The 16,818-nt window shown below is 37.7% G+C and overlaps 1 protein-coding gene and 1 long non-coding RNA gene across 3 annotated transcripts in view; both read left to right on the top strand.

Annotated features, from left to right (window-relative positions):
- GPCPD1 (glycerophosphocholine phosphodiesterase GDE1 homolog (S. cerevisiae)) overlaps window positions 1-15,289 on the top strand; it is a 41,698-nt gene extending 26,409 nt beyond the window's left edge. For both annotated transcript variants that reach the window (XM_010574715.1, XM_010574714.1), the window contains 8 exons: window positions 895-972; window positions 2,092-2,131; window positions 2,895-2,956; window positions 3,867-3,932; window positions 4,926-5,062; window positions 5,759-5,894; window positions 6,243-6,403; window positions 13,556-15,289. In XM_010574715.1, the coding sequence (XP_010573017.1) occupies window positions 895-972; window positions 2,092-2,131; window positions 2,895-2,956; window positions 3,867-3,932; window positions 4,926-5,062; window positions 5,759-5,894; window positions 6,243-6,403; window positions 13,556-13,760 (885 nt within the window). In that variant the 3' untranslated portion in view covers window positions 13,761-15,289. The remainder of the gene's footprint in view (window positions 1-894; window positions 973-2,091; window positions 2,132-2,894; window positions 2,957-3,866; window positions 3,933-4,925; window positions 5,063-5,758; window positions 5,895-6,242; window positions 6,404-13,555) is intronic.
- Window positions 15,290-15,515: 226 nt separating this feature from the next.
- LOC104836250 lies at window positions 15,516-16,799 on the top strand. The gene is made up of 3 exons (XR_774818.1): window positions 15,516-15,621; window positions 16,107-16,223; window positions 16,582-16,799. It is a non-coding gene; the product is annotated as an uncharacterized LOC104836250 (long non-coding RNA).
- The last annotated feature ends 19 nt before the right edge of the window (window positions 16,800-16,818 follow it).

The following is a 16,818-nucleotide window of genomic DNA, read 5'->3' as shown; positions in this document are numbered from 1 at the left end:
GAACCATAGGCATAAGGACTGGTGACTCAAAAAACTACTGAGGTGCTTTTCTGTCTGGTCTGTTGCATGTTCTCCACTGAGGCCAGGATACTTGCATTCAGCAGCAGGACAAAGAGGTTGGACTCTGTTCTGTTCTAGTTTTCTTCCTTTCTAGTTCTGGCAGTGAAAACAAAGATAACATGGCAGAGCAGATTGCAAGATAAGTTCTGTCTGTCTTCTTGGCACTAAGTCTGCATCATCAAACTCTTACACCCATTGCGATATTGCAATTCATAAGAAGTTTGGTTTTGAACAGTTGTGGAAATGGAACTGTGACTAAGGGAAACGCATATTCAGTGTGTATTGAATCGGTATTGTCTTGTTGAGTAAAATTTTCTTTATAGTGAAGAGGAAGTGAAAAATGGATTGACAGATTTTTTTTTCTACACCAGTTCTTTATTTTGAGGGAGGGCTATGCATATCTCAGTTATACCAGGACACTTGTCTTTTTTTTATTAGTTTCTGAGACATTGAATAGACAATAATAAAGTGAACTGCCTTGGAGTATTTTTTAATGCATTTCTTTACTCGCAAACTTTTTTCCTGAATACATTAACGGATCAAGTTTTTACTAAATAAATGTGCTAACCTTTTCTGAAGAAAGAACATTGAAGCCTCTGACTGGCATGAAAGACCAAATCCTGTTTTTTCAAATTGACGCCTGTTTTATGCTTCAGAGTGCCTGTGTTGTCTCCTGAAAACTGATCATCTTACTCATATTATAATAAGATATCACTTGTATCTTTATTGATAAAAGAGAAAAAATTAGTTGCCTTTAATGTTACCATATTAAAAACATGTAGGCTTTTTTGCAGTTTTCAGTGATGCTTAACTATGTATTATTTCTCTTCAAAGAAACTGGATACAGAGCCTTTGGAACTGTTCGAGATTGCAGTCAAAGAACTTACGTTTGATCAGCTGCAGTTATTGAAGGTATTGTTACTTTGGCTAGTATGATGTGTAGAATTTCAAATGGTGTATGAAGCTTAAATTTTTTTGGAGTAACTATAGATAGTTTGGGAGAGCACAAGTTTTAAAAATTGTACAAGTGGAACAAGTAGCTAATTCCAAGAGTAGTATTTTTGCACCGTCATTATAACTTGAATAAATTTTATTACTTATCTTCTAGAAAGATGGTCTGATAACTTGTGTAGGTCCATATCATTATGCTAACGATAATTTCTAAAAAATAAGACAGGCTGAAAGTGGTGGTAGGGTTCATTGAGATGCAATGCTTTGGAGTCTTTGTTGAAGAAAGATATCTGTTACAAAGTCTATCTAATTTTCAAATGTTTCCCTGCTAACAAGGGAGATCCAGATTATGTTGAACTGCTCTCTGGAGGTGCAGAAGGGTCCATAATTTGATGGTATGGATTGGACAAACTGGCTAGAACTAATTAATTGTTTTTATTTAATTGGGTGTCACTGTATCTTCTGAACAGTAGTGCCCTGCCTACATAAAAGGGGGGTTCAGGGGATGACACTGGGCCACTGAAGACCCAGCTGAGATATCTGTCCTCAGTCAAGGAAGCACCTGGCTGGTCCAAGAACTATATGTTTCTTTTTACTTAAAATTACTTGGTCTCCTCCTTTTTGTGGAGAGAGAATTTGAATGGAGCAAGAGAGTTGGCCCTATGCCTGGCCTGATTCTATCGCAGTATGCAACTACATTATAAAACCGCTGTTGGCCCTCTGTCTGCATTTGATTGGAAACATGGAGTCTAACATCTAACAGAGGAGAGTTTAATGTTCAGACTTCTTGACATCTTAATGTTAAATTATATTATGTGTGTTCCTACCCTTGAACGTGTTTTCTGAATTTTCAGCAAGAATATTTCCAGCTTGTTTTTGAGCTTTCCTTGGAATCTTTGTTTTAAAGTTTGAAAGAAAATTGTGATGTGTACTGGGATTTCCTTTATTCTTTTACAAATTACTAAAACTGTAACCCTTACATTAAAAACAATTTATAAGGAAAATTAGTTACATTTTACATGTAGTAATATCTCTATGGGTGGAGTATTTGTTAATTTTACTCTTCTTAATGCTCTTTAGCTGGCTCATGTGACTGCCCTGAAAGTAAAAGATCACAATGGTATGTACTAGTTTGCAAGAGTCTTGAGACTTATTTATTACCATGTAATGATATATAGTCTGTGGTTGCAGTCTTCCTGAACACTTCTAAATGCTTATGGAGTTACTTTAATTTTGTGCGTGCTGTAGAGTTCTTTGCTGGGAAGCAAATACTTGGATGGGAGCTACTCTCTTGGGAAGAGGGGACAGGAGGGTAGAGGATGAATGCATAGATAAATATATATTTGTGAATATTCCTAATAATTGCTACTAATGTTTCCATCTTACGCTTCTCTAACTACCTTTTTTGGCAGCTCTTCAGAATTGCTAACAAGAACTTTTAACTGCTGTAGAGTGTCTTATTGGTGCTGTAAATTTTTGGCCTTAATTCATACCCTTTATAGGGACAGCAAAACGGCAAAGTATCTCATGCATCCTACCTGTCTGGGAAAAGATAAAATAAATAATGAGCCTTGACAGACAAGGCTGCTTTTACTGGATGTGATTCAGTGACTGAAATGGTGAGGGATGGGAAAAGCTGTTTCTGATAAATATTCTGGCAAGGCTTTTAACGGAGGTCAAAAAATTTTCCCACTGGCAAAACAGAAATTGCCAACACTGTCATTGGAGTATGTCAGTGTTAGAGGGAAGGCTTAGATAATCAAAAGATTGACCTGATTCCATTCTTTACTCTTAAAGGCCTTACGATTTTGAGCCAGTCTTTTCTCGCAGGGATTAGCAGTGCTGCTATTTGTTTTGATTCAATATTTTGTGTTACTTTTCAGCATCTTTTAAAGAAGAAGAAAACTCTGCTTTTGAGACTCAGCCATTTCCTTCTCTGCAGAGAGTAAGCAGTGAATATAGAGCAATAGAAATAATGATTGTGAAACATGAAAACGTGCATTTTTCTTTCAGCTTTGCACACGTAGCAAGGGATATGTATTTTTGGCTTTAGGCCGCGGGTATCAATGCTGGAACTGATAACATAGTCTTTATTGTTGTCGACTGAAGCCTTTTCAGTATTTGAAAGTAATAGTTTGTATATCTTTTGAGCTTCTTAATTCATGAACCCAAGTTGTATAGCTCAGGATACACTCAGTTTTACAGCTGGTTAACATCTGGGCATTGTATTTTAATGCATTGACAATTGATTGCTAATCTGGGGGGGGACGGGACACACCAAACCCCCCAAAACCCAAAAAACCTGGCCTTTGGCAGTTCATCACATACTCTTGGCCATCTAGCAGAGCCAGACACAGAGAAATGTTAAGTGAATTTCTAGTATGTTTCCGTTTATGACTCTTTGCCAACTCTCCAGGAGGTTTTTTTTTTAATGCAAAAAGTATCTTAAGTAACACATAGTCCCAAGTGTGACATCCATGAGGTTGCCATTATGATGATCAGATCAAAATTATGTTAAATTCTTGTAAAGTATTAATTGTAAGGTGACTTCAAATCAAAAACACTTCTTTAGGTGTACAAAGGGGGCATTTCTCACACATGTTAAGGACTTGCTTTTGTACCTTGTCAAAATTTTGTCCTTAAGATTTTATCCATTTTTATGTATTTCCTAACTTGAAACTGAAGTAGAAGAAGGTGTACCTGTACCTTGTGGTAAGTGTTAAAAACTTAGGGGTTTTATTCTACTGTTGGACCCCATTGGTGTTAAATTCCAATGTATTCTCCCAGTAATTACCCTCATAGTGCTCAGTTGTCCTCCTTTGCTGTGGGGTCTTTTCATAATGAAATTTTTTCAGGTCCTGGAGTCTGTTTCTGAAGATGTTGGGTTCAACATAGAAATAAAATGGATCTGCCAACAAAGGGTAAGTAAATGTACTTGTGATTTACTTTGATACTTTGCCATTCTCATGGCTAAAGCTTGCAGTTTGACGTGGCAATTTATGAGCTACAAAGGCATAATCTGGTGGGTTTTTTTTCTGACTTTAGTTTTACTACAACCTGCTATCTTTAAAACTGGGAGTGTAATAGCACTGCTCTAGCAAATGAACAAACTTACTCTTAAAATGATAGGAAGTATTTATAGGATTGAGTTCATAATGCACCTCAGACTGCTTTTAGTAGAAGATGCTTTTTAAAGTCAATGGATCACAACAGGTGAGGCATGCTATGCATGGGAAAAGTGACAAGAAATTCAAACTCTCCTGGCCTGGTGCAGGAGCAGCTACAGCATGGGCAGTAATACACGCAACTGTTTTCTTCTAGTCAGCAGTACTGTGGACTCAGCTGGATTGCTTAGCACTCGGTCTAGAAGGAAACTGTTGTCAAGGCTAGGTCTGGAAGCCTGGAGTGGGTGAAAGAAACTACACAGAGTGGCAGGTGGAAGTCCATATGCATGGAGACATGTTAGTACTCTGAGACAGGTCACCTACAGAAAGACTGGTACCTGCTATTCTCAAAGACAAAGGATATCTCATTTATTTCTACAAATCTTATTATTGACTTTTTATATTTAGAAATAGCAATACAAAATATCTGTAATAGTTTTTAGTTATCTTTCATGGAATTCCTTTGTGTTTTTGAAATTAGAAAAGGCTTCCTAGAAACTCTTTCCTTGGATGGGAAGACAGTGAATTTTTCAGTGAATCTTATTGCTGTTAGAATTCAGCTGCACCTCACAGACTGACAGTCATGTAGAGCTGTAACTAGCATTCAGTAGACTGAAGGAGTGACTTCTGTATTCAGACTGGGAAACTGAATTCTCATTTTGCTCAGGTTCAATGAGAGATTGTTGCTGGTTAAAATAATTTTAGTAAGCATTAATTTAAACGGCTGAAACTTGTCCTTTCTTTTTCTAGGATGGACAGTGGGATGGCAACTTGTCAACTTACTTTGATATGAACCTCTTTCTAGATATCATTCTAAAAACTGTTTTGATGAATGCTGGAAGAAGAAGAATTGTATTTTCTTCTTTTAATGCTGATATTTGTACAATGTAAGTTAAGAGATAAATAATGTATTTTCTTTTTGTTTGTTTGTTTTGTTTTATTTGGTAAAATTTAATTTGGACATAAGAATACCCAACAGGAAAGAAATAAACCATGTTTTGATTAGACCTAAACTTTCAGTGCCAAAATAGTTGGGAACTGAAATGAGATCACTTTGCCATCTGAGCTGTGCCAAAAATAAAATAGGAGAACAAAGTCAAAGTAGAGATTTTGTGAAGAGCGCATAACACGTTTAATCCCAAAACTTTGCTTCCATCTGTTGTCATTTCATACCATTGTACTGGTATCCGACTTGAAAAATACGTTAGTAAGGTTAGGTGTTGTATATCAACCACGTTTAGAAATTCTTATCATGAATCTTCATTTTACTCTAACATGCACTTAAGAAGAAAACTACAGAATTGAACCGTCTTCAAGGATTTTATATAAACATTTTGAGGATGTGGATCTGAGTTCAACTTGGAAGTCTAGCTTCCCTTAAACTGTATGTTAATCTCCAATAGTGGAAAAAGGAACAGTTGGAGCAGTTTGTCACATAACTTGATACTAAACTGTAGTACCATCTTGTTGCACCAGCTAGGAACTAGAACGTGCAGTAAAGAGTGTAATTCTCCTCAAACAGTAAGACTGAATTCCCCTGCTTTTTAACACATTTGCTCCTTGAAAACTTTTTGTTCTAACAGGGTTCGGCATAAGCAAAACAAGTATCCTGTATTATTTCTCACCCAAGGAGAATCTAAACTCTATCCAGAACTTATGGATCTTAGATCTCGTACAACTCCAATTGCCATTACTTTTGCACAGTTTGAAAACTTGCTGGTAAGCTGACAAGTTCTGGTATTACTCTGCAGTAAAATGAAACTAAATTATTACTACTTGTAGCAAATCTATTGGTTTTGACACTAATGCTTAAAATTACTACTAGCCTTAAAAAAGAAATAAACTAACAGTTGGTAACTGCCAAAATAATGTCCTTTGCTTCCAATGTCTGTTTAATTCAGTGTTTAAAAAATAGTGCTATCAGTAAACTCTTTAGTTGTATTAAATTATTTTTTATTATTATGGATGAAGTTGTAAGGAGCTGCAAATGTCAAAAGATTAAAAAAAAACCCTGATGTGACAGTGTTTCAGAAACATGGATTTTAACTGAAGCCTTTTGTGTTTCAGGGAATTAATGTGCACTCTGAAGATCTGCTGAGGAATCCATCGTTTATTAAAAGGGCCAAATCTAAAGGCCTAGTTATTTTTTCATGGGGGGATGATGCAAATGACCCCGATAACAGGAAGAGGTTGAGAGAATATGGTGTTCATGGGCTAATATATGACAGGTACTTAAATTGTGTTTTTAAAATAATAATAATGATAAAGCTGAGACACTATTGTATCCCGATTCTTGTGAAATTTCACATTGCTTTTTGGTTGACTGGGTGCAGACTATCTTCCTTTTGTACTGTAAGTACTGGAAGCTCATAAACCCAGTTCAAGAACAAGACTAACATTAATTCTTCCTCTTTCAGTTATATATATGAAACAAAATAACTTTTGTTTCTCTGCAGGTTAACATAAATGTAATTTGATTCTTTAAAGAACTAGTGCATGGCATACACATTTAACATGATATTAACATTCTTGATGGCAATTTTTAAACTTTGTACATGACACAATGAGAACAATGTTATTTAATTGTTTGGCCGAAATATGTCTACAGCTTTCTACATGTAGTTATGCAAATAGTTAACACAACTTAAATGAATTATTTTAAGTTAATTTTTTGCCAACCTTCTGTTTGTTTCAAAGCTGTGAATTCACCATTTTTCCTATTAAAATTAGGTTGGAGTGACTCCGAGGGTAAACTGTCAAATTAATCACTTCAGAAAGTAGTTACTATATCTGCACAATTCAGGTGGACATCAGAATACCATGGTCAATCTTTGAACAAAAGTGTTATTTTAGTTCCTTACAAAACCCAAAAGTTTTAGCTCTTTTATCATAAAAGATGTTAAATTCATTATTACAAGATGATGATTAATTTGGGGAGATGTATTAAATTAGAATTTCTGATAGATTACAAGGAATATGTAATTGGAAAAGCATTGAGTGTAACTGAACTGTCAAATTATAGAAGACTTTCAAGCCTCCTGCTTTAGCAAGAGCATTGTTTTGCATATTGTTTTACCAAAAAAAAAAGGGGGGGTGGGGGAATCAAGCAATTGTGAAGGGCTCTGTTTTATAAAGTGAAAACTGAGAGTCAAGTAAACATATAGAGGCAAGAAATCAAATATGTTTGCTTTTAGAGCTCTAGGCTCCCAGTGTGTGTAAAAAAAAAAAAAAAGTTAACTCCCTTCAATCTATTTTTGACTACCTAGAGGCCTTCCAGAGTGGTGGGTCCAGTGCTTCTCTGGTTTGCCGGAGGTCTCCCTTCTTGTACTGTATAGAATGTCTTCTCCTTTTCACTGGTAGTAAAAAGGAGTAACAAGATTTTTACATTGGGGATCAGCTTCAGACTGAAGTAATTGAAACATAAGTTCTTTTTCCTGCTACAGCAGCACTACATGTTGTACCTCTCCTACAACTGAATCTTGAGTCCCCTTTAGTAGATGAAAAATATCTCTGGACTAGTATGCAGAGGAAATGGACACTCTATTGTGCAGTCATAGGGCTGTTACGAAATTTGATCCTATGGTATGCATACCCTGAAGTGATAAATTATTGGTCTATAGACAGGTGGGGTATTTTAATCAAATAGTACTGCATAAAGTGTTCTTATGAAATGTCTGTTCATCTGATGTCTACTATAACCCAGTCTTCTATAGTTCTTAACTACTCCTGATATAATAGATATGCACTACTATGGTGTCGTGGTTTAACCCCAGCCAGCAACTAAGCACCACGCAGCCGCTCGCTCACTCCCCCCCATCCAGTGGGATGGGGGAGAAAATCAGGAAAAGAAGTAAAACTCCTGGGTTGAGATAAGAACGGTTTAATAGAACAGAAAAGAAGAAACCAATAATGATAATGATAACCCTAATAAAATGACAACAGTAGTAATAAAAGGATTGAAATGTACAAATGATGCGCAGGGCAATTGCTCACCACCCGCCGACCGACACCCAGCCAGTCCCTGAGCGGCGAAATCCCTGCCCCCCCACTTCCCAGTTCCTAAACTAGATGGGACGTCACATGGTATGGAATACCCTGTTGGCCAGTTTGGGTCAGGTGCCCTGGCTGGGCATGAGAAGCTGAAAAATCCTTGACTCTAGTCTAAACACTACTGAGCAACAGCTGAAAACATCAGTGTTATCAACATTCTTCACATACTGAACTCAAAACATAGCACTGTACCACCTACTAGGAAGACGGTTAACTACATCCCAGCTGAAACCAGGACATATGGTAAAATAGTAAAGCAGGTGACAGCCTTATTTCTGACTTCTTGTTGGTTTTTAGATGCTTAATTCCTCAACACTGCTTAAGTAATGTTGCATTTATCTCAAGGCTGCAAGTCTGCTACATGTCATCTTACGTTCTCTTTTGTACTCTTTAGTGTGTTTTAAGTTGCAGTATGATAGCAGAACACCTTTTACCTCAGCTTTTGATGACTAACCAATTCACTGGCATTGCTTATAGGCTGAATTCCCTTGTGGATTTAACTGAACAAAAAATTCTTAACCTTCCTGCACTATTTAGATCATCTAGATTATTAATAGTATTCATCTCTCCTCTGTATTTTTTCCACTTGTTGACATCTTTACACTTTATTGAGAGGAACCCCAAAACTAATATTAATTCCAAAGCTTTTTAAAAAAACAGTAGTTCAGTAGTGCGTTTTTTCTTTCTTTTTCAAGTTACAAACTGCAATTGAGTAGCAAACAACTATCTCATTTCAGTAGAATTGTTGCGGGCTTGTTAACTCTAGTTTCTAAACGTTATTGACTCTTTTTTTCTGTAGGCCAAAACAAATACTGGAATGTTCCTTTACAATTCTTAATTATTTTTCAAAATTTACTAATTGTTTGAATAAAATTAAATTTAATCTTAATGTAGGTTCCTTAGAAGGAACATGACACTTTATGAGAATTGCATCAGATATCTCAAGCTGGACATTTTGAAATGCAGGTGGTACCTGCAAGTCCTGGATGGCATGTCTAAATGTAAAACCTGGCAGCAAGTGTTTACATTCACAGTTGGAACTGCTGGGTAAAGAGGCAGCCTTTCAAATCATTTGAGAGTATGAAGTTAATATCAAGAGTTTAAGTTGTCAAAAGCTTAAATAGGTATGGTTTAAGCATCCATATTCTGTGCTGTTTGAAGTCTAGAAATAGATAAATTCAAAACTACTGTGAAGCAGAACTTGAGAGAGATGTACATGCCTGTTTCAAGGTCTAGAAATAAGTAGGCATTGCAGGAATCTGTTTATTAGTGTAAAGCCTATTTATGCTTTGGTTGCATCTTCAAATTCTAGAATATTTCCAGGGCTGAATCAAGATGTGCTTCTTCCATGGCTTCTGCAGAATTTTTGTTCTCTGGACTTAAGACCAAGTCTAGTTATTTATCAAAAATTGCTGTGCCTAGTGTTTTGTGTTGCTGTTTACTAGACCTTTACTTAAACCATCTTAATAGGTGTTATTTGTCTGAAAAAGCTAGGAGGTGAATACAGGAGTTTTAATGACTTTTAGGTTGCTTGGATATGGTCCTGAGTTACTGTTATTGCATGCGGTAATTATTTCAAAGATTATGAACTGTCTGGGTAGAGATGATTTCTGTAAGTTATTTTTTTTGAACTTTAATCATCCATGTAGAGTTGAGCAAAACATTGTAGCCACTTGCGAAGATGGCAGAAAAACTGTGTCCTGAATACCAAAAGTTGCTGATACCAAGTGTTGGGCAAAAAAACCCGCAGGTAGGGGGTCTGACTTTGTTTTGCATGGAGAAAAACTGCAAGACTAAATCTGGGAAGCTTACAAATGCCAACACTATTAAAAGAACGATCTCACTGGGGCAAGGGGAAGATTTCTCCCTCCACCCCCACCCCAGTCCTTTCTCCACTTGGGCTGCAGATTTAGACATACCCAAAGTCATTAAAGCAAATGGATGGTCTAGTGCAGGGATAATATTCTGCTTTCTTCCTGTGTTCAACTAGCATTCATCTCAGTATCTAAAATATCCAAACTACTTGTGTTAAAAGGGCAACCTACAGAAAAGGTGCCACCTCTGCCTCCAGGCTTCTATTTGGGCCCTAATCCAGAAAAGTACTTTAAATGCATGACTGGGTGTCCTCTGTTCACACAGAAAATTAAATCTCATGCTTAAAACACTTTTAATTTGATGTTTATATTTTACTTAGAGAAGAAACTTTAACCTGTTGTAGTGAAATTCTCTGGATTGGCAAAAATTTTGAATTTTAAAGCAGGATTTGTGGGGTGATTTATCTGGTATTTTTCTCCTGGATAAGTTTTGTAAACAGTCCAGGAAATATTTCTCTGAATATACTTAACTCAGTAAGAACAATGCAGTTTTATGTTTTTATACCAGCTGTACATTAAATACCAATGTGGAGAGGGGGTGGTTGCTAACTTACTCTTGCATTATTTTTTAAGTCACTTTACATGATCTGAGTTCTGTTTGTTGAATAATACATAGAGCTGCATGAAAACATTAAATCAGTAATCCTCAAACATTTATGCTGAAAGCTTTTCCATGAGAATCTTCAGTGTGTTAGTTTCCTCTCTAAACACTACAGTTCCTTACAGCTGTGTTGCATTTGCAGACTCCAGACAAAAGCTCTGTGCTCTATTAGTATTACTAACTTTGAAAACTAACCAAATTCAGCTGGCAATAAAGGCAAAAGCATTCAAAACAATTCTCAAAACTAGAAGACTGTCTAAATCGGTGCCATTTTATTTGCCTGAAACTGAATGTTAGTTAAATAAGAGCATGGATATATGTAGGAAGTTAACCAGTATTAGCTGATTTATAATTTAATCTACTCAATGATTGAATTAAGATGTTATGCAATGGCAGTCTGTTTCCTATTCTGCAAATTGTAAAGTAAACTCAAGTTTACCTTGAGATGTAAAGAAAAATGAAATGTTTTAATCAAAAGCTTCAGAAAATCTTTTTAGCATGAAAACAGTATTTCAGTGCTGCTGAGTCTTTGCTTTTGGATCAAGCAATAGCAAAGAAAAACAGCTGTGACTGACTTGCTGGATGTATGTGTTTTCAGAGGTTGCAGAAACACCTGTCAGGAGCTAAGCACATCAGTTCTATGCCTACTGCATAACCCTGGAATGTTCTGCAGAGCTTTTTGTAAGAAAGTGTTAATGTTAAAAAGTAATATTCAAAGGACTTCCCAGTCTTCCACAGGGCTTGCTTATCAATAGGAAGTCAAATGGAGGAACTTTGGTGCATACTTAGACATAATTGTCCTGTTGAAGAATGAAGGATAGGGAGATGAGAGTTTATGCCTTATTTTGATGGTGATGTTGGAAATAATTCATAAGAGAAGTCCTGGAGCTATGCTGTGTTTTTGCCAACTGCTGGTGTACTTTCATGGACCCAAATGAAAAGTGGGGACAAGAAATTCTGAGGTACAAGGGTTAGCTGTGCTTCAAATTGTCTTCTCTGCTTTTGGTTTGGAAGAAATACTGTATACACATTGGAGCAGACTGGTTCCAGTGGACAGTCTGAAAGGAGCTTGGAGGGCTGAACTCATCCAAAATCTCAACTGAAAAGAATATGAATATGAAGCAATTCAGAATTTATGCATGCCATAGTAAAGAACTAATAAAATACCTGCCAGAAGCTGCTTAGAAACATGCTTAGCCATGTTCTGTGAACAAGGGTCTTGGAAACATGCCTTTGTTCTTCTAGTGTCTAACTGATGGGAAGGACTTAAGATTTTTGCAGTTCCTAAAGTGTGTTGCTATGTAGAAAACTATCTTCTAACTTCAGTGCTTTGTCTTGAATGCATAGAGAAAGTTATAATGTATAAGCTAACTTAACTGAAGAAAGCACAGGTCGTACCTGCATCCTGGAAGAAAGGAAGGAAGGTTGGGCTTTTATTTTGCAGATAGCTTCTGTTAGGCAATTTGGGGTCATATCTTAGGCCTGTATTGGATTATAGGTGCTGTGCAGGTAATTTAACTGCTGTGCCTTCTGTGCATATGCCATAAAACTGGACAGCATTTGTCCTCACTTCTAGGAGTTTCTTTACAGAAACTATCTTTGATCTTACTGTAGGGAACATGAGAACTGTTTCCTCACTTCAATCCTGTTTGAGCTGCATATTATTTTTGATGTCTTAGACTTGCGAACAGTTCAGAAGTTGTCTTGCTGGGGTAAAAAGGCACCTGGCACTGTATCACACAGCACTCCGTTGTTTTGGTTGTGACATTGTGTTCCTTTTGCACATGCCTTGAAACTATGGTATGAAGGAGAAAGGATGATGCAATAAAACCAAACCACTTTCTTGAAGGAATCACAAATGCAAGTATGAATATTCATAAGAGACTAAGGTAGAAGCCATGGTAACTTCTTCCAGAAGTTCTCATTTGAAGGAGATAAACCTGGAGAACTGTAACACCTGAAACGGTATATGTGCAGTAGCTACAAGTGAGGGGAACTGGGTGCCAGGATTTAAATTTTGGATATTTATATCATACTGATGTTAGAAATTAATGTTGGGAGATCACAATGTATCCTTGTCAAAATAAGTGTTGTACTAAAGCTAGCTTACAGGAACGTGAATGCTTTTGCTTTATAATGAATTACACCAAAATAGTATTTGAGTTTTGCTCAGTGCCTACACTGTCAAACTCAAAATGTGTTTTGGATTTGGACAATCCAGTACAATGTTGACAAAATCCTCCAGCTTTGTTTAAATGTGTGGAAACAAAGTGAAAAAAGGATACACTAGTTAAAGCAGTTTAGATAGTTAAATTTGTATTAGGTATGAATAAAGATCAGATTTTCTGGTTTTCACTCTTCACATAATATTGTAATGGTAATTTAAAAAAAAAAAGGTCTGAATTGGGAGTGTGTGTGAACTACTGCTTGAAACAGTAAGTATGAAATCCATTCAGTATTATGTACAAGTAGTATATCACAGTCTGTTCAAATAACCTCAGGGCTCTGAAATTTCTTACACTTTTAAGTTTGAAGCCTGGAACTCTGCTCTTACTTCACTGCTTTGTGCCACCTGTAAAATCACATTTTGCAGGAGAGTGAGATAAATGCCAGTGGGTAGCTTTTTAGTATATCCAATGAAATATTAAGCATTGTGTAAAAGGAGTACTATTTTATATTGCAAGATGAGCGGCAAAACTTAGGGTACTAACCTGGAACATACTGTTTTTATAGACTTGCTGATACCTAATTTTACACTAGTAGGGGAAAAAAATCCTAGTTGCTTCATCTAGTCTGCATTTCTGTGAACTGCTGGGTTATACTGATTAGTGTTTTTTCTTTTCTTGTTTATTCAGGATATATGACTCGAATCCTGAACAACCAAATATATTCCAGGTGGAGCAGCTGGAACGTCTCAAGAAAGAATTACCAGAGTTGAAAAGCTGTGTGTGTCCCACAGTTAGCCACTTTAAATCCATATCTCCATGTAAATGTCATCATAGTTGCCTGGAAGAGAAAGCTGTAGATAACTTGAAGAGTGTTCAAATGCAAAAGGACTGATTCTAGGCAGAATGCTAGTTTTGTATCTATTCAACTTTGACCATTGGAACAGTGCTGTTCTATGCCTTCAGGTTTGTTTATTTGTTTTATTTTTAAGTCCCCAAATAGCAATAACTGTGTTCCTCCTTCCTGACAGTACTTGTTAAAATTTCAAACAATGTTAAAATATTCAGCCAGCTATAGTTATTGTTCCAGTTTACATAGACAGTTTTAACTTTTTCCTATAATAGTCTCAAATCTTGAAAAAGAAAATTAACACTAAGTGTGTTTTTAAAAGTAGAAAAAATACTAAGCAGTCAAAGGAGTGGAAGCTCAGAAATGAAATTGTAGGGAAATGACAGGGATCTGATACTGAATATGCTGGAAAATTGTCTTGACTTTGATTTTACTTCAATGCTAAATCTTGTCAGCCTGTATCTGACAACAGGAAAATGAGAGTGATTGTAAGATACATATAATTAGATCTTGCCTGAATAAATTGGTACCTCATATATATGTATTTGCACTGATAGATCCACCTGTACAAAGCTTTGTGCCATTTAAAAATATGTATATATTTTTAAGTAAATGGCAATGCATGTTAACTCATTTTCCCCTGCTTCACTGGACATTCAGGCTGCTGCCATTATTTTCCACTTTGCCAATTCATTGGTACAGTGTCTGTGTATAGCAGTCAAGGGTGAACCACAAGTAAGATTTTTTTTTTTCATTAATCTTACACAGGCCTGCTAAACTTTAGCAATGTTGCAAATAATTTTAACAGAATTACAGAAACATCTTCAGTGGTTGAGAATCTTTTTTTGCACAGTAACCTTAATAAACAGAACATGTAACATGCACAAGCTCTACGAAATGCATGCTTTAGTTATTAAGCATGAAATTTAGGTGTTTGCTGAGGTCCTTGCATCTTTACGGTGCTAGTTATGTATGAAGGGTGCAAGGACTAACTCAACTACTTAATCTTTGCCTAAAACCACAAGCCTGTTATTCACAAACATTTGAGGAAAAGGCTATACCATACATGGTTTGTCTTATTTACTTATTTACCAGCGACTAGCTTTTGTATTTTGCAAGAATTTTTTTTCCTCAGAGCAAGAATCACAAATGTACTGAAATCAGATAATCGGTATTCTGTTGGCTGGTATCTATCCTCTGTAATTTATTACAAAGTCATAGTTTAGAGTTCTTAATAGATATGTATGCATGTCCTTTTTCCTCCTGAAGTTGCAGGTCATGCCAACACAACAGCTGTAACTTTCTACTGAAGTGTTAATGTACAATAAGAATGGAAAATATTTATTTTTTTCTCTTGTAAATGGACAATGAAAACAATAGCGTGTACTATATTCTTTATATACAGTCATTGCTACATAGAACTGATTGTACAAAGAGTAAAGCCATTGCAAGTGCGTGCTTGAGCCTGCACTGCTGAGCAACTTGAAACAAACAGCTTGTTTCAACTTGCCTTGTGCATTTTAGTATTTAAAGCTTGTTCGTCCTGCACAAACAGCACAGTAATGATTAGGTATCTGGAAACTGTCTTTTATTTAAAAAAAAATAAAAATTAAACCAAAATTTGGAAGTGTGTGAGCTGTGTTTTTTGGGAGGGAAGGGGCACTGAACCTGATTCTTGACATCAGGAACCTGTGGCTGTTACCTTTACACAGCAAGTCCAGATTCCTCACCTATGTGATTAATTCTTGATTTTTTTCTTATTTGTATACCCCTGTGGGGTTCTCTTGACAGGTCTCAAGGGCTTTGCCAGCGGATGTGCAACCCCTACCAGAGTTGTGTGTCACTGCTCATGAATGCTGGGCAGTGCATCCAGAGATGTTAAACATGACAGCTGTTTTGTGTGAAGGTGGCTTAAAAGTTGTGCTGTCTGAAGCACCCTCTCAGACTAATCACAATGTGATGCTGAGAAGAGCTTAGGCACCCTTAAAAACTTGTTTCCTAACCTTCAGATGCTGAGAGAATAGCATATGACTGTTTGTAGGGGGTGGGGCTGGAAATAAATACACCCACCCACTGTGGTGATGATTTTGCAAGAGGCTTTTGGGCAGTGTTACAATTTCAATGTATTCTTGCTGACTCCCTTATTTACAAGTAAGTCATCAGCAACTTGCTCCAAACCTGACTAGGCTTTAACGAGCTCTTCTGCTGTGTCACTTAGAGCTGAGCTCATGGCTTGGCCATGTGCAACAGTTGTTCTGCCACAGCTGACAGGGCAAGGCAGCAGGGGTGTAGGGAACCAGAGCAGGGTTTTGGGGAGGGAGAGGGTGGTCTGGTCAAAGAGGGTTTTACGTAACCTTGTGCAATTGTTCCATCCCTATGCCCTCGCATGAGCATGCAGCTACTCTGCACTGATGCCCAGCTGGGTGAAGACACCTTGGAAATGCGGGATTTCTGCTGAGACCACTATGCAGCCTGACTGCCCTGGCAGCTGCTCTCCTGTTTACTAAGGTAAGCATCTTGCCTGGTGAAAGGCAGCTGTCAGGCTTCCACTCCGGCTTTTTGGAGCGCTTCCTTTTGGGCCCACCCAAAGACTGGACTATGTGTGGCTCATGACATCTGTGTTACTTCATACTCTGTCTCTGTCCCCTGTAAATAAGTGGCAAGGGGGGATGACAACATTGCCCTGTACCAGACAGTAATGCGGAAAATCACAGTTCCTGCGCAGCCTGCACCAGAGAAGGTCGCCTGTGGGGGGCAGCTGCTGGCTCCCAGCTGCCCTCCTGGCGCTTTCCCCTGGGCTGTGTGTGCTGAATCACTCCCCGCTGCGCCGGGGGAGGTCTACAGCTTTTCCTCCCAGATGGTGCAGATGCAGACACCGCCTCCGCACCGCAGCAATCCTCCTCTTCCCCCGCCCATCAGCCCATCCAGGAGCGGTGGCGCGGTCCTCCGCCGAGACGGGAGGAGCGGGAGCTGCACTGCAGTAATTCGTCTCGCCGCCTGCACTGATGGTTCCCTCAGGGCGCCACCTCCCATCGCGGTGATAAACGCAGCTAGCGGTGAAGCGGTCCCGCGGGCGGCCGGGAGCTGGTGCTTTGAGGCGCTT

The sequence above is a fragment of the Haliaeetus leucocephalus genome, unplaced genomic scaffold, assembly GCF_000737465.1.
Source record: "Haliaeetus leucocephalus isolate CR32 unplaced genomic scaffold, Haliaeetus_leucocephalus-4.0 Scaffold450, whole genome shotgun sequence".
NCBI classification, from domain to species: Eukaryota; Metazoa; Chordata; class Aves; order Accipitriformes; family Accipitridae; genus Haliaeetus; species Haliaeetus leucocephalus.
Note: the sequence above shows the minus strand (reverse complement) of the source record. Positions and strands in the feature narration are given on the sequence as shown.